This window comes from Myotis davidii, unplaced genomic scaffold, assembly GCF_000327345.1.
Source record: "Myotis davidii unplaced genomic scaffold, ASM32734v1 scaffold341, whole genome shotgun sequence".
NCBI classification, from domain to species: domain Eukaryota; kingdom Metazoa; phylum Chordata; class Mammalia; order Chiroptera; family Vespertilionidae; genus Myotis; species Myotis davidii.
The window spans coordinates 513,955-540,788 of record NW_006291021.1 but is presented as its reverse complement, the minus strand read 5'-3'; the positions used below and the strand labels follow the sequence as shown (position 1 = coordinate 540,788).

The following is a 26,834-nucleotide window of genomic DNA, read 5'->3' as shown; positions in this document are numbered from 1 at the left end:
CTCCTACAATATTTGTCCTTTTGTGTCTGGCTTCTCTCACTGAGTATAATGTCTTCCAGGTTCATCCCTATTGTCATGTGTCAGATGTCCTTCCTTTTTACGGCTGAATCCTATTCTATTGCATATATATATTATATATTTTTTTAATATTTTTTATTGATTTTTTACAGAGAGGAAGGGAGAGGGATAGAGAGTTAGAAACATCGATGAGAGAGAAACATCGATCAGCTGCCTCCTGCACATCTCCTACTGGGATGTGCCCGCAACCCAGGTACATGCCCTTGACCGGAATCGAACCTGGGACCCTTCAGTCCGCAGGCCGACGCTCTATCCACTGAGCCAAACCGGTTTCGGTGGTATATATATTCCATTTTAATGATCCATTCATCTGCTGTTGGAGTCATCGATTTATTGGGGTCATTGATTGGAACTTTGTTAGGGTCACTGACTGAAACAAAGGCGCCACTCTGTCAGGGGATGTGGATAGTGGGGAGGCTGTGCGTGTGAGGCAGGGAGTATATGTATCTTTCATTCAATTTTGCTGTGACCTAATACCACTCTAAAAAATAATGTCTTTTTTTTTTTTTAAAGAGAGCACTCTGTAAGTGCTGTTAGCTTGAGGTTGCATCCTCGGCCCCAAGTCCTGCTGGCCTCCCTTCATGTCAGTGGAGGTGAATGCCTTGGCTCTCCCAGGACACTGGAGATTGAGGTTAATGAGTTTGTTTTCTCCACTGCAGAATGGGAGTCCCCTCATACGAATGTATTTAATGTTTGAGAAGTATCTTCCCTAGAAAAACCCAGGCCCTGTCCCCTTCCTCAGGCCAGCCTCAACCCGGTAACTCACCTCGGTTTCTGATGCACAGGCTGCTGCCGCATGGCCATGTACTGGGTGTCCTCCTGCAGCCGGTTCAGGGGCGAGTCCGGCTTTAGACGGATTCCATAGTAATGATACTTTGAGTTGCCCCTAGAAACCAAACACCACGAGTCAGCTCTCCTTGCAGATGTCCTAAAGGACAGGAGGTGCTCTGTTTTGGCACCTGCACTTTGGGGCCCTTGGGTTCAGTGTTTTCTGGACCTTATGGGAAATGCTTACAAGCTGTCCCATGGCCAGAGAGGTTTAGAAAACTCTGCACACTACCTCCCCCTCTGGGAGGTTCCCCTCTTGTATTTTAGTATGATAAAGGCTCTGAGAAGTCCTGCAGTCAGAAAACCAGTTCTGTGGCTATATTCTATAAAGACATTCTCTGTCAAGGATCAAAGTGGCAGAGGGCAAGAGAAGACTTGCCCGTTTTCTTGGCCAGGATGCCGGCTTCTGAGAGGGCATGAATGCTCCCTGCCACCCATTTCTGTACAACCTCACTGAAAGCAAGTGCTAGGCCTGTCACTGATCACGGCCACATGATCTCCAGGCCACTCACTTTAAGGATACTGTGGCCACTGTTTTTTTCTAGTGAGAGGGGTGTTTGCATTATTGTCTGGTGAAGTTTATGACACATGAGGTTCCCTGGCAGATACAGGCCAAGGGCAGGCCATGGTAGGTTGGTCCAAGTACAGTGAAAAGCATCAAGAAATAGTAAATCCAACTCTATTAAATAATCCCGAGGCAGCTTTAAAAAAACCCTATTATTATGGAAAATTTCAAACAAAGAGAGAGCTGAAGCGAACCCCTGCGTCCTGCCATCTGAAGAGAACTGAACCACAGCCCGCACCTTGGCCCTGGCCAGGCCAATGCTGCCGCCAATTTGGGGCAGCTCCAAGTCCACCCAGAGGCATGTCAGTCAGGAAGTGTGGGCAGGAGGAGGAAGCCCCCTGTTCTCCAAAAGCTTGATTTCTACATAAAGAAAGAGGAAGAACGGGTGGGTGTGCGGGCTGTCAGACAGCCCCTTCTACCCACCTGGTACCCAGCCGCCGCGTCCTCAGGCCCATAAACACAGAGCGAATCAGTTTCCCAAAGGAGGCGGCATTCACAGGGTCCAGCTTGTGCTCCTGGCAGTGCCGAAGGTAATGGTTATAAAGAGAACTTCGGGGGAGACTGACGCCTTCAGCGGTTTCGTAATTATCTAACAGCCACTGGAGCTGGAGAAAGAGACACAGACCTGACTGTCAGATTCCCCCTAACACCAAAATGCTAACCACATGCTTTCCCTTCACTTTGCATGGTGAGGAAATTCATTGCTACTGTCATGGATTTGGGTTCCAAAGATTCTGGGCACGTTACTTAGTAGCTTCTTTTCACCTGCTTCTTTATTCCTTCAATTTTCATTCTCCTTGACTTAATTGAGAAAAATATACATGGATGGAGACCTCGTACAATTTGTTCTTATAATCATTTAAACATGCACACGCCTCTGATGCTGCTTAAACACTAAATGTCTCCTAAAGCCACGGGAACGAAGATCAATTCTGATGACGAGAAAGAGGCAGATTCAAGAAAACTCAGGGGCCTGTGAGCACCGTGCCCTGCACCGGCCAGTTGTCCATGGAGATGGACTAGTATCTCCTGCAGGTCCTGACCGAGTGGAGCACAGATAGAAACTGAGTGAGATACCTATGAGGCTCATGTGGAGGACTTTGTGCTCAGGCCGAGGCAGGAAAAAGAATGGAAAGTTGAAGTTGCTGCCCCCAAAGGTCGCTAGTGTTGGACAGGTAGGAGCCGCCCTTGTAGAAAGCGAAGTCCCCGCATGGGGCAACACGCCCACCTGGGAGCCCCAAGCACAATGCCCCAAAGCTGTAGTTTGATTCTGGTTCCATTCTGCTATGTGAGTACAAAAGGCCTTAACCACACATGAGCTTTGGGGACAGGCAGGAGCCATGTGCAGAGGAACCAGCCTGAGGCAGGATCCTTGTGGGAGGTGGGGGTCTATCTAAGCTCCACCTCTGTCCAGACAACCCCACTGACGACGATGGTGGATGGGGCAGGGGCCACGTGATGACAGTGGTCCTGGGCTAGAGGGTGGGCATATTGTGTGGGTGGTGGACTGGAAGGGGCACTGCACCAGGGGTCCTGAGGGAGGAAGGCGAATACCTGGCCCACTGTTCAATACCTGGCCCATTACCGAAGGTAATGGTTAGAAAGAGAATTTCGGGGGAGACTAGAGAATGTTCAGGAAATATGATTCCTTTTCCCCAATCCCATGTTATTTAAATTAAAAGTAGACTTCTCTGTTTGGGTGATTCTGTTGAGCTGACATCAAGGTCATCATGCGATTAAAAATGCATAGTTATCTTCCTCCAAGTACAAGTGACTACAGGGAGAACTGAAACCATTCTCCAAAAGAACAGTTGGTTACACTTCCTCTCTGGTTTGCACTGAGAAGTTACCATGAAAGGAAACTGATTTGAGGGCAAATGAGTAAAGACATGAAGAAGCTGAGGGAGGGGGCCATTGGGGAAGAGTCTCGGGCAAAGGAACAGCCCATTCAAAGGTTTGTTGAGGCAGAACTGTGCCTGGTGCTGGAGGAACAGTGAGGAGGTCTGTGTGGCTGGAGCAGAGGAGGAGAGAGGGAGGAGCTGAGAGCAGGGAACGGATGGGGAGGTCCTGCAAGGCCATTTCCATGAACTTGGCTTCTACTTGTAGGGCAGTGGGGCCCTGCAGGCTTCTGAGCAGAGAAGTGCAAGGATCTGACTTAGGTTTTAGTTAGTAGGATCACTCTGGCAGCTGCCATGAGAAGGGCGTGGGAGCCGAGGGTTGACTTAACAATCCACGGGAGAGATGGTGTGTGTGTGTGTGTGTGTGTGTGTGTGTGTGTGTGTGTGTGTGTGTGGCCATAGTGGTGGAAATGGGAGAAGCGGTCTGATCATGGATTGTTCTGAAGGTGATGTCAAGGAGCATCAGGTGAGGTGCGGGAGAAGGCGGAAAGCAAGGATGAGCGCTGGAAGTACTTGGTGAGCAGGGACAATGGTGAGAGGAGGAGGGGTTAGGGGGTGTCAGGGCTCAGCTCTGGACACTAAAATGTGGAGTTGGGAGAGGGGTCCAGGCAGATGCCCTGCAAGAAAACCACCTGTCCTGACAGCAGCAGGGATGGGGTCAGCAAGGCAGGGAGGGTGAGTCAGGAATAGTGAAGGAATAATGGTCCTGTCAAGACCACTGCTAGGCATGACACAATAATTTGGAACAACTTCTGGACAAGGGACCCATGCCATGAAGCTGCCACTCTAGCCAAGCCTCATCTTAGTCTGAAGGTGACAGCTTGGTCATTATACTGGCCTGCGGTTGGCCATCAACTAAAGGCTAAAGGATCTTTGACAATTTGTGTTGTGTTGTTTTTTTTTTTTTAAATTAAAGTCATATAGGCCCTAGCCAGTTTGACTCAGTGGAAAGATGGCCCTCGGACTGAAGGGTCTCGGGTTTAATTCCAGTCAAGAGCATTAAGTGCTTGGGTTGCAGGCTCGATCTTCGGCCCTGGTTGGGGCAAGTGCAGGAGGCAACCAATTGTGTTTCTCTCACATTGATGTTTCTCTCTCTCACCCTCCCTTCCACTCTCTCTAAAAATCAATGGGAAAAAAATATATAATCTGATGAAAATTAACAACAAAAACGTCATATAATCTGAATACAATTAATAAAAGCAGGGTTTGGAAATAAGAGTTCATTTTAGTAGACAGTGGCTGCCTCCCCATAACAGTGACTTGGTGAACATGTTGTGGGGTCCCTGAGTCAGTGAGTGTCGGGTGGTGGGGGGAAGCTTCTCACACAGTGATCTGGGGGACAATAGGGTGGTGGTTCTGGGAAAAGCCTGGCACCTCCAATGCTCTTGGTGGGGGACCTCGATTGAGGCCAGGCATGTCAGTGGGAGGCCACAGTGACACCAATGGGTGGTGTTTTCATCCCCAGCACCATCTTCATCACCTCCTTCCTCTGTAACAGCTATCCCTTGTTTTCACGCCACCAAATCACAGCCACCCCTATTTTAGAGACTGCTCACTTGAGGCCCCCTTCCTGTGGGATTTCCACATGAAGGCTATAAGGTTCCTTCAACCTAAAGACCTCTAGGTCTGAGCCCCCAAGGGCAGCATGGGAAGCTCTGGGGGGACCCTGACATCGGCTGGATCTGGAACATGCTGCCCAGCCCTCCTGGGCTCTAGGCATCACCACCCGCACCCACCCCAAGACAGTGCATGGGAAGAAAACAGTGGTAGTTTCAGAGGTAAACCTCTGCCCTGGCTTCCTGGGCAGACTGGTTTGTGTAGGTGGGTTTTCTCACACCACCGAGCTCCTGCCCTCACAGTCTAAGCTCTTGTTCCTTTTGCTCCTACAGCCCCGATGCTGGGGGCATGCTGTGACAGCCCCCTTCCTCCCTACCCCCAACCATGCTCATCTGCTCTGGATTGGGCTGGCAAAGGATTGGGGATTGTGGCCCCTGTCGCCCAATACTAACGCGATCTTAGATGTAGGCAGCCATGGTGACAACTGAGCCGTGGCCAGAGGGCAGGCTCAGCCAACTGAGACTATGACAGGTGTCAACAGGACACACTGCCCATCTCTTTACATCTTCCTCCCGCTCTCACATCTGCAAGGACAGCTCCAGGGCACTCCACTCAGCATGCAGTCAGCTCTTTAGAAAGATATGTCTATTCCCTTTGACTCCAAATTGCCAAGCCCCAGCTCCTGCTAACAGCTCCTGATGGAAGGAGGCTCAACCACAGATCAGCAGGGAGAAAACGAACATGGGGAGATTTTCCTGCTCGGAAGTCAACTCAGGAATATAAACTGGCTGTAAGCACCCTGGAAAGTCTGCCTTCCAAAAGAAAAGTGTTAGAAAGCCAGGAGCAGCCCTGCAGCCAGACCAGCAGCGCATGCGTTCCCGAGACATTTTAAAATTCCCACGGACACACGTGCTGCCTGCTGGGGTCTGCGCCTCCATCCTGCCTTCCTCACAGGGCTCTCCCCAGGACTGACCTAGCGCTGGGCCCACAGGCTATGACGTGGCCATGTATTCTTGCTTGACAGCTGAAGCAAGCCTGGCCCCACTGAACAGAGATGGTCCCTGGAGCACACTGTCATTCTGCACACATTCTAACCAGTGTGCTTGGAGTTTGACAGGGTGGGGGTAGGTATCCTCCCCTCCCAGCACTCACTGAAGAATTTCCCTCCCCAGCTGTGCCCACAGGCGACAACTGTCCATCAGTGATGGGCAACAGGGTGGCCACGACCCACCTAGCCTGGGGGGGCCCTGGGGAGCGGCCTGCTGGTCTTCTGTGCTTTTCCTGAGACAACTCAGTGAGGCTGCTTTTCCTTCTAGTAACTCGCCTCTGAGGCTGAGGAGTGCAGACCCTCATCACGTGTGCCTGGAGCAGCTGGCCTCACCTGTGCCAACCCATAAACCCCGAAGTTTTGGGGCCTTTCTCTAGCTCACTCTGCCTCAGAACCACTTCCTTTCAGGCAACACTTGGCCAGTACGAAAGTCTTGATGGGGCCACAGTTAGGATCGTGAATGACTACAGGGGACTTTTTTCTTGATGTTTTAATTCTCAAGAGAATTAAAGACATTTGGGGTCAAATCCCAACCTAAGTGCTTGAGAAGCACATTCTGACTTCAGTGGCCTGTCCTACTTTCAAATTTCCAGTTCCACATAAAGCTAAATTTAGAGCATTAGGAGTAGTAGAGGGAAAAGGAAGGAGCGTGAGGAGACCACAGCTTTCCTTCTAAACTGTTCCAGGAAATAGAGACTCTTAATTGTCACCAGTGCCATCTTGCCCCCTGAGGCTGCCCAGGGACAAAGACGGTTGCCTCCTCCTGGCACGGGACACACACTCACGGTTTTCCCCAGGAGGCAAGTGAAGGAGAAAGAGTTTTTACAAAGCCCAAATTATTAGGAAAGTGTTGCTTTGCATTTTTCTCAAATTACCTCCCCCCGCCCCAAGAACTATCATAGGAAACTCAGCTAAGAAACTTTATAGCATTCCCTACCCTGTGTCATACTTTATTATTGTTACTTATTTTAGTATTAACTTTATTTATAATGCTTGTGATCTGCCAGGCATTGTTGGAAGCATGTCATGTGTATTAAATAATCTAATCCCCATAACATGCCCCTGAAGAAGTAGGTACTCTGATCATCTACCTTTAGGAATGAAGAACTTGCCTCCATCCCCTTTACATTGTAGGATATTTTTGCTGCATACAAAACTCTAGGCTAGCTTTTCTCTCCCTTTCAACATTGTAAAGGTATTAAGTCATTTCCTTCACTTATTTTTGAAATGCCCATGCAGGTACGTGCACAGTGGGGCAGACCACCAGGCGACACACACTTACATGGCTGTTGAGTAAACCGCTTTTGTGTGATGTGATCCCTTCGCTTTTTTGGAGGTTTTCAATCGCCATTTCAAGCTAAAGAAAATGTGTGCAGAAACAAAACAAAACAAAATGGAAAAAAAAAAAGGAAATCAGATGGTTAGCATCAGCCAAGACTTGTTTTTATTAATATCCAAATAAATGATTCAAGCGCCTACAAAACAAAAATAAGGCTTAATGCAGGCAGGGGAGATGGGTTAAGTCGTGAGTTGAAGCTACAGCCAGGCGTGTTACTTCGTCACATGCAGATGAGCCCAGGAGCCCGAGGAGCGCACGCAGCGGATGAAGCTGTGATGTGAACATGGGCTGCATGTGCACAGGCACACCATGAACACTGAGTCACTGCACACATTCAAATGTGAGCAAAGCCAGAGAATAACCACCTGCTGCTCCCCACACACGTCATCTGTTGCTGAAGGCAGTTGGCAGCACTGACTTCCTGGTCAGCCTGTCCTGTCACAAATCCAGGGTCTCTCTCCTGGATGCTTTGGGAAAATACCAACAAGGACAAAGACCCAGGCCCTGCCATCAGAGGCATTGGACCCTGGGGTCACTGGACATGTCACAGAGATAAGCTCCTGAATGTTTATGAAGTGTGTGTGAGCTGTGCAAAGAGGGATGTGCGGCAATGAGAACGGAGCTATCAGGCAGGCCTTCCTGAGGGAGGGGGACTTTTTAGTTGGGTTCTAAGGATCTCATGGACGTGAGGACTGAAGTGGTGCCACAGGTCTAAGCAAAGGAAGAAACACCCCATTGTGTGTGGCTACCACGTTTGTATGTGCTGAATTTGACCTTGACTTGTACATGGACATTTAAACTCTGCCGTGGCCCGCCACAAAAGGCAGAGAGCTGCAATGAAAAGCAGTGACCCTAAAGCATACACCGTCTGTCCTCACACACCAGGGAAGGCAAAGACTTCAGCAATGCTTCTGCAAAAGGCAGGCTGAACAGGTATTCCAGCAAGTGCAGCAGGGCTGGACTCAGGAGCTAGAGGAATGCTGTTTCACTCATCACTTCTTTTTTTTTAATCCTCACCTGAGGATTTATTTTCCATTGAATTTAGAGAAAGGGAGAAAAAGAAACATCAATCAGTTGCCTCCTGTACAAACCCCAACTAGGGATGGAACCCACAACCTGGGTAAGTGCCACGACCTTTCAGTGTACGGGACAACCACTGTTGTTTATGTACACTCTTGCCAATTCTATTCAACATTGTACCAGAAGTTCCGGCCAGGGCAATTGGAAAACAATAACAAATAAAAGGCAGCCAAATGGAAGAGGAAGAAATGAAACTATCTCTATTTGCAGACACCATGATCTTAAATATAAAAAATCTTAAAGGATCCATTAAAGACAATTAGCGCTCATAAATTAATTTATAAAAGTTGCAGTATATAAGAGCAACATACAAAAATCAGTTACACTTCTGAATAATGAACACTGTGAAGAGGAAATTAAGAAAACAACCCTACTTACAATAGTATCAAAGAGAAAAAATACCTAGGAATAAATTTAACCAAGGAGGTGAAATACTTGTACAATGAAAACTATAAAACACTGCTGAAACTAAAGATAACCACAATAAACAGAAAGATATCTTATGCTCATGGATTGAAAGACTTAATATTGTTAATATGGCAATACTCTCCAAAATGATCTATAGAATCAATGCAATCCCTGTAAAAATTCTCTATTAAACTTCCAACTGCTTTACCGAAATAGAAAAATTGACCCTAAAATTCATATGGCATTGCAAAGGACTCCCAATAGCCGACACAATCTTGAAAAAGAACAAAGATGGAAGACTCACACTTCCGATTTCAAACTTAACACAAAGTTACAGTAACCAACACAGTGCGTTCCTGGGATAAAAATAAACATGCAGATCAATGGGATAGAATTGAGAGACTAGAAATAACCCATACATCTACGGTCAATTGATTTTTACAAGGATGTCAAGACCATTCAATGGAAAAAGAGTAAAATTTTCAAAAAATGGCACTGGGATAACTGCACGGCCACATGCAAAAGAATGAAGCTAGACCTTAAAGTCAACTCAAAATGGATCAAAGAACTAAATGAAAGAGTTAAAACTATAAAACTCCTGGAGGAAAACATCAGGTAATCATGTAAAACAAGGTTATTTTCATGACCTTGGATTTGGCAATGGATTCTTAGATGACATCAAAAGCACAAACATATAAAAAACAATTTTAAAGATAAACTGGAGTTCATCAAAACTAAAAACTTTTGTGCACCGCTAAGCTGGCAAGTGATTGAGCATCGACCTATGAACCAGGAGGTTATGGATTGATTCCCTTTCAGGGCATATGCCTGGGTTGCAGGCTCGATCCCCAGTGTGGGGGGTGTGCAGGAGGCAGCCGATTAATGATTCTCTCTCATCACTGATGTTTCTATCTCTCTCCCTCCCTCTTCCTTCCTCTCTGAAATCAATAAAAATAAATATTTTAAAAAAGTTTTGTGCACCAAATGACACTAATAAGAGAGTGAAAGGACAACCCACACTCTCCCATACTTCTCTCTATGAAGCTTTTCGCAATGACAGTGCCAACTAGAAGAGACTGTGTCACTTTCGGCGGGTCTTGTATTTAGAATATTAAAGAACTCTCATAACTCACCAACAAAATAACAATCCAATTAAAAATGGCAAAAGGCTTGAATGGACATGTCTCCAATAAGCACATGTAAAGTTCCTCAACGGCATTAATCATTAGGGAAATACAAGACTAAAATCACAATGAGATCCCACTTCATATCCACCAATATGGCTAAAAAGAAAACCCAAGATAATGAAGTGTTAGGGGAAAACGTGTAGAAATTGGAACCCTTATACATTGCAGGTGGAATGTCCTATGATGCAGCTGCTGTGGAAAACAATATGGTAGTGCCTCAAAAAGTTAAACATAAACCCAGTTAACCCATATTACCCAGAAATTCCACTCTTAGGTATGTATTCAAAAGAACTGAAAACAGGTGTTTAAACAAAAACTTACACACAAATGTTCATAGCAGCATTATTCATAATGGCAAAAAGTGGAAAAACCCAAATATCAATCACAGGTTAATAGATAAACACAGTGTGCACCATACATACTCCGGAGTATTACTCAGCTATGAAAAGGAATGAAGCAATGACACAGACTACAATGTGGATGGGCCCTGAAAACATCTCACACAAAAGGCCACACACTGTATGATTCATTTATGTGAAATGTCCAGAAGAGGCAAATCCACACAGACAGAGAGCAGACTGGTGCCAAGGGGATGGGAAGTAACTGCTGACTGGTACAGGGTTTCCTTTTGGGGAGGTGAAAATGTTCTAGAACTAGATGGGGTAATGGTTGCACAACATTGTGAATGTACACTTTTAAGTGGTTAAAATGGTTAACGTTATGTTATGTGAATTTTACCTCAATAAAAAGATATAAAAAATCCCATTAGTCTCCCTTGCAATTTGAATGAATCTTTTACTCACATGCATAGTTTTAATATTATGCACTGGTCACTTGGAAAATATTCAATGAGTTACATATCTTCCAAATGTTGACACATTTCATTACATAATATTGAAAAATCACATTTGTTAATATCACTACCAACCTCATTGGAAAAGATACCAGTTTTTCAAAATTCTCTTTGCTTTTTTTTTTTTTATTTAAAAAAGTACTGGCAATAAAATCTGTCAGTTGTTTTTGTGGATACACCAGGTTCACACCATTTATTTTTGAGAAAATGTCTGCCACATCTCTGGGTCTGAATGATCACAATGTGTCTGTTATTCTTTTAAAAAAAATGACATTTCAAAAAAAGTGGCTAGTTCCACTCAACTCATTGCACAGGAGCTTTTCCTTGAGATGGCCATCATACTTTGGCAGACAGCAGAAGAGCTGTTTATCACATAGAATATTAAAAAGACATGTAATCAAGGATTGAGATTTAATATAATTAGTAATTTTTGCTACTTCATCAAGGACATTCCTAAGTAAAACTGGTATCTGGTATTTTATCTTTTTCTTTTATACTGAAAGCATAATGGTAAAAGATCAGTGTCATCTAGAAGAGGCCTCTGCCTTTATTTGTGCTCATCTGTTTCAAGGGTGTTGATTTTGCACAATCACTGCAAATGATGACACAGCGAAAATGGTAACTAGTATTATTGGCTTAGTATTATTATGAAAAGTTTTGACCTTGTGGACCCCCTTAAGGGGTCCTGGGGACACCCACAGTTTCACTGGTCATATTTAAGGCTGACTGCTAAAAATCATGGTATTATGAGTACAGAGGGAAAGAAAAGAATATAGGTTAAGATTCGCTGTATAAGATCATCTTCAAAAACCCATAGCTATTAAATAGGATTTAGACAAGTCCAGATACAGGAAATTAATTTAATGTACTGTGAGTGTCCCAAGATGTTCACTGTGTTTTAAAATACCACTTAATTATCTGAAGACGATAAAGGTCAGGAAAACACCGTCAAGCCCCAGAAGGACAGATGCCAGACACTTTAATGCCCTGGAGTCAGGACTGAAGGCGCAGAGCACAGGCATGTCCAGCAGAGGGCGCTATGGCGCCACCTCCTGGCCCTGCATGGGAGACTCCTGCAGCATCCCTGAAAAGGAGCATCTGGCCCTTGAACTTGATCTAACCAAGGGCCTTTAACAGTCCACTCGGTGGCTGGAGAAGTTAGGGTTTAACCTTTATATATGCTTAAAATGAAAACTAATTTTATATTTGACTGGAGTTCATTCTAAAAATTTCATCAGTGCTACATGCACAGGCCATGTGTCCAATAGCACCAAAGAACCACAGAGGCCGCAGTGGTGCCCCATCCCTAACCCTAGCCCTGGCAGCTTTTTCTAAAATCATTTCTCTTTTTTTGAACTTCTGGTAATCTCCTTCACATTTTAGAATTATGCATATGCTTATGCATCTGTTTCTTGATTTATCGGGCGCTAAATCTTTACTTTTGACTTGGTGCAATGCAGCACGTACTCCTTTTTATTGGTCATTTAATATCAGTTGCTTCTGCTACATGAATTGTTAACAGAAGGCCTGCTTTAAAGACTCATTCAGATGGAGGACAGAAAATGTATAATACTCGTGATAAAAGATACAGTGTCTCTAAGGACCCAACGTAATAGCAGATAGCAGACTAGTTTTAAAGCTCCCAAGTATATTAAAATTAGCCAATTATTTAAAAATTGTGAAAGAAAAATTTTAAAACCCTTTCCTTTCATGTATAATTCTACCAAGATTTTACCTGATTAAGGACTAAATTAATGCCTCCTAATGGAGGGTGTTGGTTACTTCTCAAGTTTATTAGCATCTACCCCAATGGCCATCCCATAATAACCTTGTTAAAAGGACCTGCCACAGAGGTAGCCCCTACAAAGGCCCAGCAATGACAACTATTGATGAAATACCTGCTAATCCAGGCTGGGTCTTCCCTAATTCAATTTCTAGACCATGCCTCCTGGGAAGGGGCAGGGATGTTCCTTGGAAAGACCAGAGAAAAGTTGGGACAAGGACAGAAACCTGCAGTAGCTAACCCTCCATCCTAAAATACAACATACTTACATGACCATAAGTGGAGACAATAAACATTTAGATGTTGCATGAGTAACCCCTTTGGATCTTTAAAGAAATTGGGGAAGCAGCACGATGGGAATTTTGAGGCAGGAACATAAATCCTAGAATTATGCCTGTAGAAAGCGACCATTCCCAAGGGCCAGGGAGGAAGAAGGGGAAACAGTGGGCTCACCCCAGGAGAGAGGGAGGCTGGCTTAGGGAAATGGAACATTTTAAATCTGTTTGTCCATCTTTATTTCGTTAATTAAGCATTTTAAAGTTATGTAGGTAATATTACATGTGCATGCTGTATAAAAATCTGATTAGGCCAGAGGCATGTAAGTCTCCACACTGGGCCAGGACTGGGTGGGGCCAACGAGGCACCCAGCACACCAAATTTAAGGAGGTGCTCATGCTCAAGGTTGAGCCTGAGCAGGGTCAGCACTTGGAGGTGAAACCCTCCTTAAATTTGGCACCCTGGGCACTTTGCCCTTTGGGTTGTGTCAGAGGTTCGACCTGAGCTGAAATGACAAAAGCAAACCTCTCAATGTACTTTAAAAAAAAAAAGTGCAACAGAAAACTTTATTAAAAAACTCACCATTTCGGCCCTGGCTAGTGTGCTCAGTGGTTAGAGCATCAGCTGGTGCAATGAAGGGTCACAGGTTAGATTCATAGTCAAGGGCACATACCTGGCCCTGGTTGGGGAGTGTGCAGGAAGCAACCGATTGATGTGTATCTCTCACAATATTTCTCTCTCTCCCCTCTCTCCCTTTTACTCTCTCTAAAAATCAATGGAGAAAATATCCTCAGGTGAAGACTGAAAACAAACAAACAGACAAACAAAAAACTCATCATTTGGGCAAATCACTCTTTTAAGATTTATAATACTGGGAGCATTTGAGATCTTGCTTCCTGGCATGTCCTCTGGTTGGCTCAAATAAACTCATAAAATGTATTTTACTAGTAAAAGATTTATAACACTGATGAAAATTTAGCCCAGCGGGTGTGGCTCAGTGGTTGAGCATCGACCTATAAAACAGGAGGTCACAGTTCAATTTCCAATCAGGGCACATACCTGGGTTGTAGGCTTGATCCCCAGTAGGAGGCGGGCAGAAGGCAGCTGATCGATGATTCTCTCTCATCATTGATGGTTCTCTCTCTCCCTTTCCCTTCTTCTCTGATATAAAAAAAAAATTAAAAAGAAAATTTAACCAGAAATAAAGACTCAAGACAATTTGTCACCAAAAGTTTGAAATCACTTATTGAGTGTGTAGGTGATGATTTGCTCTGATCTTCATGCTCCCTTTTCAGGATTAACTTAAAATCCCATAACTCTAACATGAAAGAATTGGCAGATGTGAAAGGATGGATATAGGAGCCGTATTTTTTGTTTGTTTGTTTGTTTTGTTAATCCTTACCTGAGGATATTTTTTCCATTGATTTTTCAGAGAGAGAGTGGAAGGAGTGGGAGAGGAAGAAAGAGGGGAGAGGAGGGGAGGGGAGGGGAGGAGAGGAGAGAAACACTGATGTGAAAGACACATCAACGGTTGTGTCCTGCACTCGCTCTGACTGGGGTGGGGATCCTGCAACCGAGATACAACCCTCTATCTGTATGAGGATCTCAGGTTAGAGCATTAGCCAGAACCACAATCCTATGGCTCCTGGCCCTGGCTGATGCTCTAACCACTGATCCACACCAGCCAGGGCAGGAGTCATATTTTATTTCTGTTGCAAGCCTCAGGGCCATTTCTGTTCATGGCTCCCAGAAAGTCCCTCAGCTCTCACAAGCTGCATCCTTGTGAGATGTTCCCATGCCAAAGCCAAGCCGATAAATTAACACAGAGAAGGCAGAGTCAGGGATCAGATTCTCATTTGAAATTATCACTTCCTAGGGGCTTTCATGGGGATGTGTGTTAAAACACAGTCCATTCATGGATTTCCAATTGATTTAAAAACTTGATTCCTTAAAGGCAACCCAAATAACAAACCATAGGAGCTAGTGCTCCAAGTCTGAGCTGCACATCTGCTTGCAACCAAGAGGGTGTGGATCAGAGAGAATGCTGCTGTTTCTCAGTAAACTTGTTTCCTATAATTCTAGTATATTCTACTACTATAAATTGGTATAGTCTGATAAAACTAAGCCTGCCATATCCATGAGTTAACATGGCATGCGAGGAGCACTTTCTGATCACTAGCAGCTCTAATCTTGAGTCCATCTAGCCAGTCCTCTAAGGGAGAAGCGTGTCTGGCCCCCTGTGTCCTCCCAGCCTCTGCTGAGCTAACAGCTGGAAAACTGAGAGGTGAGGTGGAAGCTAGGGCCTCTCGGATTGAGCAGTGGACACTGCCCCACACATCGCAGTTTCTAGAAAGCAAGTGACTTCTCTCTATGCCTGTCCTCCAAGCCAGGTTCTGGGGAGCAGTCTACACAGAGAAAGAGAGAGGACAGCAAGCCACTCTGATGTCGGGGTGCTGCCAAAACAGTCTGAAAAGAACAGGGATGAGGCTAAAACATTACCTTCTATTTCAGATTAGCCCACTACCAAAATAGGAAGATTTTTCTAATTGAAAATCAATCAGTGTAATTTATCATATTAACAGTCTAAAGAAAAAAACAACCTCATGCCCTGACCAGTTTGGCTCAGTGGATAGAGCCTCGGCCTGTGGACTGAAGGGTCCCAGGTTCGATTCCGGTCAAGGGCATGTACCTTAGTTATGGGCACATCCCCAGTAGGAGGTGTGAGGAGGCAGCTGATCGATGTTTCTCTCCCATCGATGTTTCTAACTCTCTATCTTTCTTCCTTCCTCTCTGTAAAAAATCAATAAAATATATTTTTTAAAAAAACAACAAACAAAAAAAATACAACCTCATGATCAATAAAGAAAAAGCATTTGACAGAGCTCAACATCCAAAAACTCTCTGAAAACTAGGAATAGAAGGTAACTTCCTCAGCCCGAAATAGGGCATTTATGAAAACCTACAATTAACATCATACTTAGCAGTAAAAGATGAAAAGATTTCCCCCCAAGACTGGGATCCAGGAAAGGATGTCCACTCACTGCTCCTATTCAACATAGTAGAGTTCTAGCCAGCAAAAAAAGGCAATAAAAAAAAATGTTATCCAGATTGAAAAGGAGGAAGGAAAATTGGTCCTATTTGCAGACAACAAAAAACTCTTAGAACTAAAAAGTGAGTTCTACAAGGTTGCAGGACAACAGTCAAAAATCAACCGTATTTTCACATACTCACAATGAACAGTTAGAAACTGAATTAAAAAATCAATACCACTGCTCTGTATGTTCTAGGTTGGGGGCTGTCTGCACGTAAGGCAAGAAGATGGTGGCTGCAAAGACAATGAAAGTTGTTGGAGTCGATCAACTCTAGGCTCCAATTTGTTACGTAAAGTGAAAAGTACATGCTGGGGTACAAACAGACCCTGAAGATGATCAGGCAAAGTGAAACTGGTCATCCTCATCAGCAACTGTTCAGCCTTGAGGAAATCTGAAATAGTGGACTATGTCATGGTGTCCATCACTACAGTGGCAGTAATGCTGAATTGGGCACAGCATGTGGAAATACTAGAGTATGCACACTGGCTATCATTGATTTAGGTGATTCTGGTATCATAAAAAGCATGCCAAAACATATTAGTGAAAAGCAAATCATGCAAGATTTTTCTTTAATAAAACTGGCCAGCGCTTGGTTTAAAAAATAATTTACAAAAATACAATAAAGACCAATACCACTTACAATAGCTCCAAAAACATGACATACTTAAGAATAAGCCTAATAATATGTGTATAGGATCTGCACATTAAAAATTACAAAATGCTGATGAAAGAAATAAAAGAAGACCTAAGTAAATGGGAAAGCATACCATGTTCATGGACTGACGACCCAACTCAATTCTCCCCCAAACTGACATACAGGTTTAATGCTGTTTAATCAAAACCTACCAAGAATTTTTTATAGATATAGAAAATTCTAAATTTATATAAATAGCTTACACAATACCAAAGAAAAATAAAGTTGGAGGAATCACTCACTATAAAGCTATAGTAATTAAGAACAGGCACATAGATCAATGAAACAGAACAGAATGTCTGGAAACAGATCCACACATGACCAATTGATTTTTGACAAAGATGCAAAAGTGATCCAATGGAAGAAGGACAGTCATTTCAGCAAATGATGCTGGAACCACTGGTGGTTTCATATGCATAAAAATAAACCTCGACCTAAACCTTCCATCTTATAGAAAAGTTAACCCAAATGAAGCAGATCTAACTACAAAATGTAAAACTATAAAACTTTTCAAAGAAAATAGGAGGAAATTTTTATGATCTGGGGATAGGCAAAGAGTTCTCAGGCATGGCATCAAAAGTGTGATCTTTTCAAAAAAGAAAAATTAATAAATAAGACTTTACTTTAAAAAAATTCTTTTTTTCTGCAAATGACACTTGTAACAGAATGAAAAGACACTATAAAAACTGGGAGAGAATATTTGCAAGTTGCTTATCTAACAGGGGACTTATAAAGAACACAAAGAATTTTCAAAATTTAACAATAAGAAAACTAACAATACAGTTTAAAAAATAGGCAAATGACGGGAACTGACACATCACCAAAAGCATATACAAGGCAAATGAGCACGTGAAAAGCTGCTTACCATCATTAGCAATTAAGAAAATGCAAGTTACAACCACAATGAGATACCACTACACACCTATCAGAATGGCTAAAATGAAAAAATGCCGACAACAAGGAGTGCTGGCGAGGAGTGGAGCAACAGGCGCTCTCACACATCACTGGGGAAATGTGAAATGGTACGGCCACTGGAGGAAACTGTTGGTGATCTCTGATAAAGTTAAATACACACTTACCGTATCAACCAGCAATCCTCTCGTAGCTATTTACTCAAAAGAAAGGAAAACATATGTCCATACAAAAACCTGTCGGTGAGGACTGATTGCTGCATTATTCATAATCGCCCAAAACTGGAAATCTCCCCAACTGCCCTCAACTGGTGAATGGATAGGTAGGAATACTACTCCGTTATGAAGGAGGAGGAATTACTGGCTCATGCAACAACCTGACTGGATCTCAAAGATGCCACACTGAGTTAAAGAAGCGGAACTCAGAAGGTCATTACTGAATGATTCTGTTCATACAACAGTCCCGGAAAAACAAACCTCTAGTGATGGAGAAAGGGTCAGTGGGTGCCAGGGGTTGTGGGTGAGGGGCGGTCATGACTGCAAATACCAGGAGGGAGTTTAGGGGAGACCAACCATCAGGATCCTGACTGTGGCAGTTGTTACACAAACGTGCATGTGTGTCAAAACTCAGGGCTGTACACACAGGAAAGTCACACAGCTCTGTATTTATTTACAAAGTAAAAGTAAATATGGAAACTAGAGTTTTGAAAGGTAAGTTTTTAAAGCAGATGCTGTTTTGGACAGGAGCATGGCGGGAGCAATTCGGCATAGCTCCTAAGAGAAATTTCCTCTTGTTTATTCAGTCTAGTTTCATATGGGTGGACAGACCTAAGCCTCTCGGAGGCTGATAATAATGATGACATCAGCAGCAGCACATACAGGTATGGAGTTCTTCTTACAAATATGCAGTGTTCGTAATAGCCCATGATGGAAGATTAACGTTTTTGTGGTTTTTTTTAAACCAGTGGAGGAACTGAGGTTCAAAGAAGCTGAGACTTGCCTTGGGTCACAGGGCCTGGCTAGGGCCGGCAGGGCTCCCTTCCAGGGCTCCAGCTGCCTTCCGCTCACCATCCCTACTTCTACTGCTAGTCTATCCAGGGTCTAACCTGTTGCCCGAGAGCCTCGTACATACCGTTGCTGGAGACGACCGGGAAGTGTGGGCCAGCGAGTGTCTGGTGCTGTCCATCCCCCCGTGGATGAGATAGGCTCCTGTGCTGGAGATAATGGGGCTCCCCCCGACATCCATGGTGATGCCCACCATGCTGTGGGAGGGGACTGCTGTCGGCGAGGAGCCTGCCACGGTCACCTGGGCATCGCCCGGGGCCTCGAAGTAAGATGCTGCGCTGCTTGTGGCATACATTGGAGGCTCGGGGTTATAGGCATAGGCCGTCCGCCTGTCAGAAAGAGAGAATGTGCCTCCTCTGAGTCTGGAAGGAATCCTGCAAAACTTCATGTCAAAGTGGAAGCCTGATGAGACTGAACATTTGGGGTAAGTCAGACACCAAACGCCTATGCAGCACAGAGTTCAAAGCAATCGTCTGAAAATATTCAGGATCACATGCGGACTCATCAAAAACCGATCATTTAAAAATTCTCAGTATGAAGGGGTCATATGAGGGAGCTCCTTCATGGAGATGGAACACTTCTGTGTCTTATTATGGTTATGTGAAATTTATACATGAGCCCCAGCTGGTTTGGTTCAGTGGATAGAGCGTCGGCCTGCGGACTAAAGGGTCCCAGATTCGATTCCGGTCAAGGGCACATGCCCGGGGTTGCGGGCTCGATCCCCAGTAGGGGGCGTGTAGGAGGCAGCCAATCAATGATTTTCTCTCATCATTGATGTTTCTATCTCTCTCTCCCTCTCTCTTCCTCTCTGAAATCAATAAAAAAAATATGTATTTTAAAATTTACACGAGAAAAAATGGCACAGAACTACACACACACACACACACACACAGGAGTCAAAACTGGTGAAATGGAATAAGACCCATGGGCTAGTTAACAGTTCTGTCCCAGTGTTACTTTCCTGCTATTGTCCTACAGTAATACTCAAAAAAGATGTTACCACAGGGGGGACTGGGTGAAGGGTCTCCCATTTTGCAACTTCCTGTAAGTCTACGATTCTATCAAAAAAGGTTAAAAAATGAAATTGCATAATAAAAAGAAATTTCTAAGTGATATGAAGAATTTGTCTAATATTACTTTAACATCTGGATTAAATGCTTAGCTAACTATGTATGTCATCCCATAAAGTTTTAAGTTCCACTCCAGTAATGCTGGCCATAGCAAAAGGCAGCTGGTAATGGTTTCTTTTTGGTGGTAACTAAAGGCTATGACCTGTCCTGAGGGAAGGCCCCCCTAGGTGGCAGGTGGCCCCAACCTCTGGGAGGTGTGCACTCCCATCCTGACCCCCAGTGACATCATATTTAACTGTAATACAATCGAACCCAAGAACTCGACATTGGTACAATCTACACACCTTGCTCAGATGTCATGGGTTTGACACACACTCACATGTGTCTGTGTATGTATTAGAACCTTCAGTGTTGTACTGTAGAAGCTCACACAGCTCCTTAACCACAGCCACACTCTCATGCTTGATCCCTGAACTTTCAAAGGGGAGTTGTCAAAATCAAAAGAACAAAAGGACTTATGTCTTGAGTCCAATGAGCTTCCCGAGAAATGTGTTATTTTCTGCCCCAAGAATTACATAGTTCACAAGCAGAAAACCCTGTAAGTCCCTGACAAATAAAAAATCAAGTCATATCAACATCATAAGCCAGAGGTTAACGAAGGCCAGGAGGAGAAAGCAGAGATAGAGATGGCTTCTGAATTGTGAAGACTGAATCTTTAGACTTGGGTTACGGTTTGTTTTTCTTAAGACTACCTTTTCTAGAAGTAAAAACTACACAGTGTATGATTTCTGAAATCTCCATAGGACTGTGATGACCTAATACCACAGTAATGGTTCCAACATAGCACCCAAAGGATAAGGGGGAGGGATTTGTGCAAACACATCCCCAAAAGGAAAAAGGTGGGAGAGTCGTGAAGGAAGGTTCCAGACGTGGCCTGAGGTTCTCTGTGAGGACCCTTCCGAGGGCAGGGGAAACCACGTACAAGGCACCATTCGTGTAGACGGCGTCTCCGCCCTCCACGTACTGCACTTGGGATGGGTACACGTGTTGCACAGTCTGGACCTGAAACATCAGATATTTCGTGTTACACACAGTATAGTCTACTTCTTCATGACTTTCCATCATTCAAGCTGAAAATAACTTGGACTGCCTTTTATTAACATTAAGTACTGCATGACAGTTGGCACGTCTTGAAAGAAATAGGAGAGGCAGTCCTGATCCACTGCTATGCTTGAGGGAAGCCAAGTCCATGGTGCCTGTTCCGTGGGGGAAGGAGCCAAATCGACAGCCAGGAAGGGCCCTGGGCCCTGCCAGCCACTGGGTAAAAGGGTTGGTAATGCTGGACAGTGGAAATCAGAGTATGGACAGAACGCCAACCTCTGAGCACTGGACTTGTCATCCACACCCAAGGACAGGGCAGAGGGCTAAGCTGGTCACTGTCTACATGTCCCCCTCATGCCCCCTTAGTGTGGCCCTGGTGCCCCTCCCCAGCAGGAGGGCAGGGGTCCTGGAGCCACACTGGGGAGAGACTGAAGGTCTGAGCAGAACTAGAAGAAGCGATGGGCCTCGAGTGAGAGATGTAAACCGAGGGTGATGGGAGGACCACAGAACAGCCCTACCTGGTCCCTGTCAGTGCAGCGCCTCAGCTAATGGCCCACAAAGGACGCTGGCTCTGGTGGTAGAGGCCCAGAGCTCTGCATGGAAGACTTCAGAATCTCACCACAGAGGGAACCTTACCCAATGCCTAATTCAACCTCATTTTGGGGTAACAAAATTAAAGGCTGGGTCCCATCGTGACCTCTCTCTAGGCCTGTGTGTGGAGCTGATTCTACCTCCGAGGACAACCCAGCACGGATACACTCATACATGCTTAACTCCTGGAGTAAGAGCCTATCATGAGGAGTCCAGGGATTACCATGCTGAGTGGGCTTTGCCTTAGGGGACCGAGTGAAATGCACAAGTCACTCCACAAGTCTGAGTTGCCCAAAGAGAAAGTGATGGTGCAGGTCGAGCCCCACAGATGGGGGAAGCTTCTGGAATCATGACATTAGCCTCCATTTCCCTCCCTCGAGGAGCTAAGGTTCCCTTCTGGGCCTGCTCAGAACCTTTGTTTCTCCCTGACCTCATAAGCCTCCCCTGGTTCACCCAACACACACTGCTCATCTGAACAGGAACCCCTGAAGAAAGAAGCGTGTACTCTGGGGTCTCGGCCATCTCTCTATTTCACTCATGGTCCCTCCCTTTCAGGCAGGACCCTGCACAGATTTTAATTCAGCATCTTTCAGAGCACCAGCCGGCCCTTGGGCCAGATCTGGCTTGCCTGTTTTTTGTAAATAAAGTTTTATTGACACACAGCCATGCCCCTTCTTTTTACATCTATGGCTGCTTCTAGAGACAAGGCAGAGTTGAGTGGCTGTGCAAGACACTACTTGGCCTGGAGAGCCAAAAAAAAAGGCACTAATTGGCCTTTTCCAAAAAAGGGCTGCTGACCACTGTCCTACATCCCACTGACTGACTGAGCTGATGGTCTGTGCTGTTCTTTGGTGGGTGAGCCCACACTTTCGAGGTTTCTTCCCAGATAATTTGATCTCACAAGAGGCGCTTCCTTGGTCATGGCTCTCGTCTGAGGGTATAACACTTGCCTGCAGAGGGGTTTGCCTCCCCAGGAGGTTCTGTGTTCCTAATAATCCAGAACCTTTGCTATCTGTTTGCATGTCTAGCTCAGAACCCAGTGCTATATCAAGGGGCTGGCTTACGACTCATGCATTGAATTTCTGAATGAATGAAAGATCACAGTTGTCTTGGTTTGCTGCAAAACTGTTTGAAGTGAAAGATCTTTAAAAAAAACATAGAACCTTCTGGTAAGGAACTGAAGACATTAAAGAAGGAGCAGCAATGACAGAAAAGAATACATAACACAGAGAGGCCTCCAGATCACATGTGCTGTGGTTACCTGCTGTGGCACCTGCTGGATTCTGGGGAGGGAGATTGGCTGCATCTGGGCCCCTTTGGAAGCCGAGCCCGTTGCCTGGACCAGCACCCTCTAAAAGGGAAGGAGAGAGGGACATTCAGACTTGTCAGGCCTTGGGCTTGCAAACAAACACAGAATATAACCACAGCTACTGCCGCCTGGCCTGCTGTTGCTTTATTGGACACACAGAACTGAAAATGTGAAGGATCAAATGAACGCCAGAGTCAAAAGAGAATCAGAAGTGCTTTGTCTACATAAAGCTGGGGCTTTAGAAATCAATGACTTCAATTCTGTGATTTTCCAAAGTGGACCCTAAATGTCACTGGTCATGGTGATTCTGCAGTGCTTTGCCTTCTAAACACCACTGTATAAAAAGAGATCAACAGGGACTAGACATTCTATGAGCTCGCAATCAAAGACAAAAAGAACATAAATGGTGCAAATCTCAATGGATGAATGGATATACACAATGTAGTCTCTCCTCACAATGAAATATTACTCAGCCCTGAAAAGGAGGAAAGCTGATAGGTGCTACATGTGGATGAACCTTGAACACATAATGCTCAGAGAAGCCAGACACAAAATTGCCTTATGATTCCATTTATATGAGATGTCCAGAGCAGGCACATCCACAGATACAGGAAGTAGGTTTATGGTTGTCAGAGGCTGGGGAGGGGGATGAGTGACTGCTATGGGAGACAGGGTTTCTTTTTTGGGAGTGATAAATGTATGAAAAATGCTACTTCTTTGTTTGCTTTATAATGGTGAATTTTACATGATGTGAATTTCACCTCGATTAAGTAAGTAAGAACATTAAGGATTTGCATTCATACGCTCTAAAGCTGAGCGGTCCAATACGGTAGCAGTAGCTACTAGCTGTATGGCCATGTGGCCATTTCCATTTCATTCTATTTAAATAAGCTGTAAATTCAGTTCCGCAGGTATACTGGCCACATTTCCACTGCTCAGAGCCACGTGGAGCTGGTGGCAGAACACATCTGTGTCTGCTTAGTGGGTAGTTGTGTTGGGTAGTGTAGGAGGGCTGAGAGGGAAAACATGGACAATGCACCATAGGAACTGAGCTGCAAGAATTCCTCCTTCTGACAAGGAAGCCTGGGGTGTTCATTGTTCAGGGAACAAAACACAGCTTGTGGAGAGGGTGCTGGAGGAAAGGGAGTCCCCTGCATAGGCAGTGGGGAGGCTCAGCTTTGAGCAACAGACAGTGTATGTGGGGACAGAAGGGGAAAGGGTGTGGATGTTGCCAAGGGGGAGCGGGGCACCTGGATGCATCTCTAGCAGGGACGGAAGCCCTGGAACCTGGGAGAGACACAGTGGCCATAGCAGGACCCATTTCACCCACTCCCATGCCTCATCTGGCAACCACCAATCTATCCTCTATCTATGAGCTTAATGTGTGGGTTTTTGTTGTTGTTTCACATATAAGTGAGATCATATGGTATTTGTCTGACATCTCATTTAGCATAATTCCCTGTAGGTCCCTCCATGTGATTGCAAATGGCACAATTTCATTCTTTTTATGGCTGAGTAATATTCCATTGTATCTATGTATCACATCTTCTTTACCAATTGTCTGGATGGACACTTAGCTTGTTTCCATATCTTGGCTATTGTAAATAATGCTGCAATGAACAAGGGGCACAGATATCTTTTTGAGTTACGGTTTTTATTTTGACACAGCCTTAATGTAAAAATTCTCTCCAAAAATCCTATATAATAAAAGCCTAATATGCTAAGTGTCAGGTCGTCTGTTCAACCAATCAAAGCATGATATGCTAATGATATGCTAAGGCCGCTCAACCGCTTGCTATGACGTGCACTGACCACCAGGGGGCAGACACTCCAACCGGTAAGTTAGTTTGCTGCTGGTGTCTGGCCGATTGGGACTGAGTGAGATGAGCCAGACACACCCTGAAGCCCTCCTGTGGTCCCTCCTTGCTGGCCAACCTCCTGCGTCCCTCCCTGGCCCCGATTGTGCACTGGTGGGGTCCCTTGGCCTGGCCTGCACCCTCTCGCAATCCAGGACCCCTTGGGGGATGTCGGAGAGCTGGTTTTAGCCCGAGCCGCAGGCTAGGCCAAGGGACCCCACTGGTGCACAGATTTGTGCACTGGGCCTCTAGTTGTATTTCTTTTCCTTTTTTTCCTCTTTTTTTTTGGGGGGGGGGCTCTAGTTTTAAATATATCCATTCTAATGCTAGATTCAATTGTGAACCAATACTGAGAATTTTCACTTATCATTTGCCTTACCCATAAAGTCTTTCTGTGTAAAAAGGTCATTCCCAAGGTAGAAGAAAACTTCCCTTAAAAGAGAAGAACAAACTAAGTCAGATTTGGTGGGGGAGACAGAGAAGGTGCAGCTATTTCAACAGCTCTAACTTTGGGCTGAGAAGGCAATTCAGGAGAACACAGATTCCTCCCTGCTGAGTCAAGTGCTTTTCAAAACCACAGTGGATACAACCACACTGGCCACACTGATCTTCCCTGGCTGGTCTGTTACCTGCGGGGAGGCTGGCACTGGCTGGGCCACAGGCGCCTGGGCGGCCGCTGATGAGCACAGAGCCACAGAAGCTGGTGAGTCCGCTGCACCCTCTGAACTCTGCATGCTCAGTTCTGAAGAGAGGCGGAGAGAGGGTGAGCGGGCAGGGCTGCAGTCATGAGGCCCACAGAGGCAACTGCAGATGCAGACAGGACAGGCGAGTGGGAGTTCCCGATAGCCTTCCAGGTTCAGAGCAGGGATCCGGCCAAGCTGGGTAAAGAACAGGGAATAGGTGGCATAATTATTCCAAAGAAAGGGAGAGGGGTGGGGGCAGGGGCTGTTCTTCCAAATATTAAACCAAAAAGTAGCCCTGCAGGAGTTCCTTAGAGGCATGCGGGGACAGTTGTCACTGTTTGTCCCTGTTCCAGGCTGCTCAGGGTGAACTATTTTCAGGACTCATGGAACTGTTTACTCATGTACCCAGCAAGCCAAAAGCCCCTGGTGGGTGCTTTCTGTTTGGGGAGCTTGGCAAATGATTCTCCTCAGGCAGGGTCTCTCCCCTTGGCCCTGTGACACTGGGGCTGGATCACTGTCTAGGGGGCTCCTGGGCACTGAGGGGTGTTGAGTAGCATCCCTGACCCCCACCCGCTAGATGCCAGAAGCACCCCCTCCTCAGGTGGCGATAATAAAAAATGTCTCCAGACATTATCCAGTGTCCCCTGGGGGCAAAACTGTCTCCCAGTTGAGAACCACTGACCTAGGGAGAAAAAAGGTGATGTACAGTGACAGTTAAGAAACACTGTGCTAGGCTGGGTACAAGTCCTCAGGAATGTCAGCAATAAGTCAAAATTGCCCTCTGTACCTAGAGATCTTTGCCCACAAGAAAGCATAAGAATGTATTTCTTTGTAGCCAGATGCATATGTCTTGTAATAGGTAGATTTAAAATTCGCTACCAAAAGACCCAATATCAGAACAAAGTGGCAAATGATACAAAACCATTCTATAAAATGCAGAAAGTCAAACTGTCTTCAATTTTAAATAAACTACTGGCTACCTTAAGCATTTGAGAGGCAGTGAAATACACAAACTGCAGAGAGAGGAGTCCCTATCCTGTCCCTATCCTGCAGTCCCTATCCTGTCCCGGCCCCAGTTCTGAGCATGCCACCCTTAAGAGTGGAGTCTCCTGGCTTCTGCCTCACATGCAGGCCTGAATGGCACAGCACACATCCCAGTGCCCAGGATACAGTGCCAGAACTTGCATGTTTCTCTATCACCCCAAGAGTTCCCAGCTGCAAGAATGAATAAACATTTTTTTTCAAAGCCTTTTTTTTTTTTAGTGCAGAAAACAACTGGTAACCATAAAATAATTTGTCGAAGGGAAGTAGAAAGGGATATGTGTGAGTTTGAATCCAAATGTGTTAGTTTAATCTCATCTTTATTGACGGATTATTCCATGACTTTCTCTAGTCCCCTGTCCACAAGCCTTTGGTACCACGAGAGCCACTGGTTAGATCTGTGGTCTGTGTCTGTGGCATCTTTGTTTCCTGTGAGCCTGACTCAGGTGCAAACACTAGATGTCCCCAGCACCCCATGGTGACTGGCAACTCCTCCTTAATTTGCCTTTTTCAGAGAAGAT

General features: G+C 45.1%; 1 protein-coding gene across 8 annotated transcripts in view; it reads right to left on the bottom strand.

Annotated features, from left to right (window-relative positions):
• The window catches only part of RFX2 (regulatory factor X2), an 85,782-nt gene that overhangs the window by 14,876 nt on the left and 44,072 nt on the right, over nt 1–26,834 (bottom strand). For 3 of the 8 annotated variants that reach the window (XM_015564279.1, XM_015564278.1, XM_015564280.1), the window contains 7 exons: nt 25,219–25,467; nt 22,686–22,775; nt 20,715–20,794; nt 18,730–18,991; nt 7,257–7,331; nt 1,895–2,076; nt 845–964 (listed from right to left, as the gene is read on the bottom strand). In XM_015564279.1, the coding sequence (XP_015419765.1) occupies nt 845–964; nt 1,895–2,076; nt 7,257–7,331; nt 18,730–18,991; nt 20,715–20,794; nt 22,686–22,775; nt 25,219–25,323 (914 nt within the window). In that variant the 5' untranslated portion in view covers nt 25,324–25,467. The remainder of the gene's footprint in view (nt 1–844; nt 965–1,894; nt 2,077–7,256; nt 7,332–18,729; nt 18,992–20,714; nt 20,795–22,685; nt 22,776–25,218; nt 25,468–26,834) is intronic. The other 5 variants (XM_015564282.1, XM_015564281.1, XM_015564283.1 and 2 more) reach the window with 4 other exon arrangements.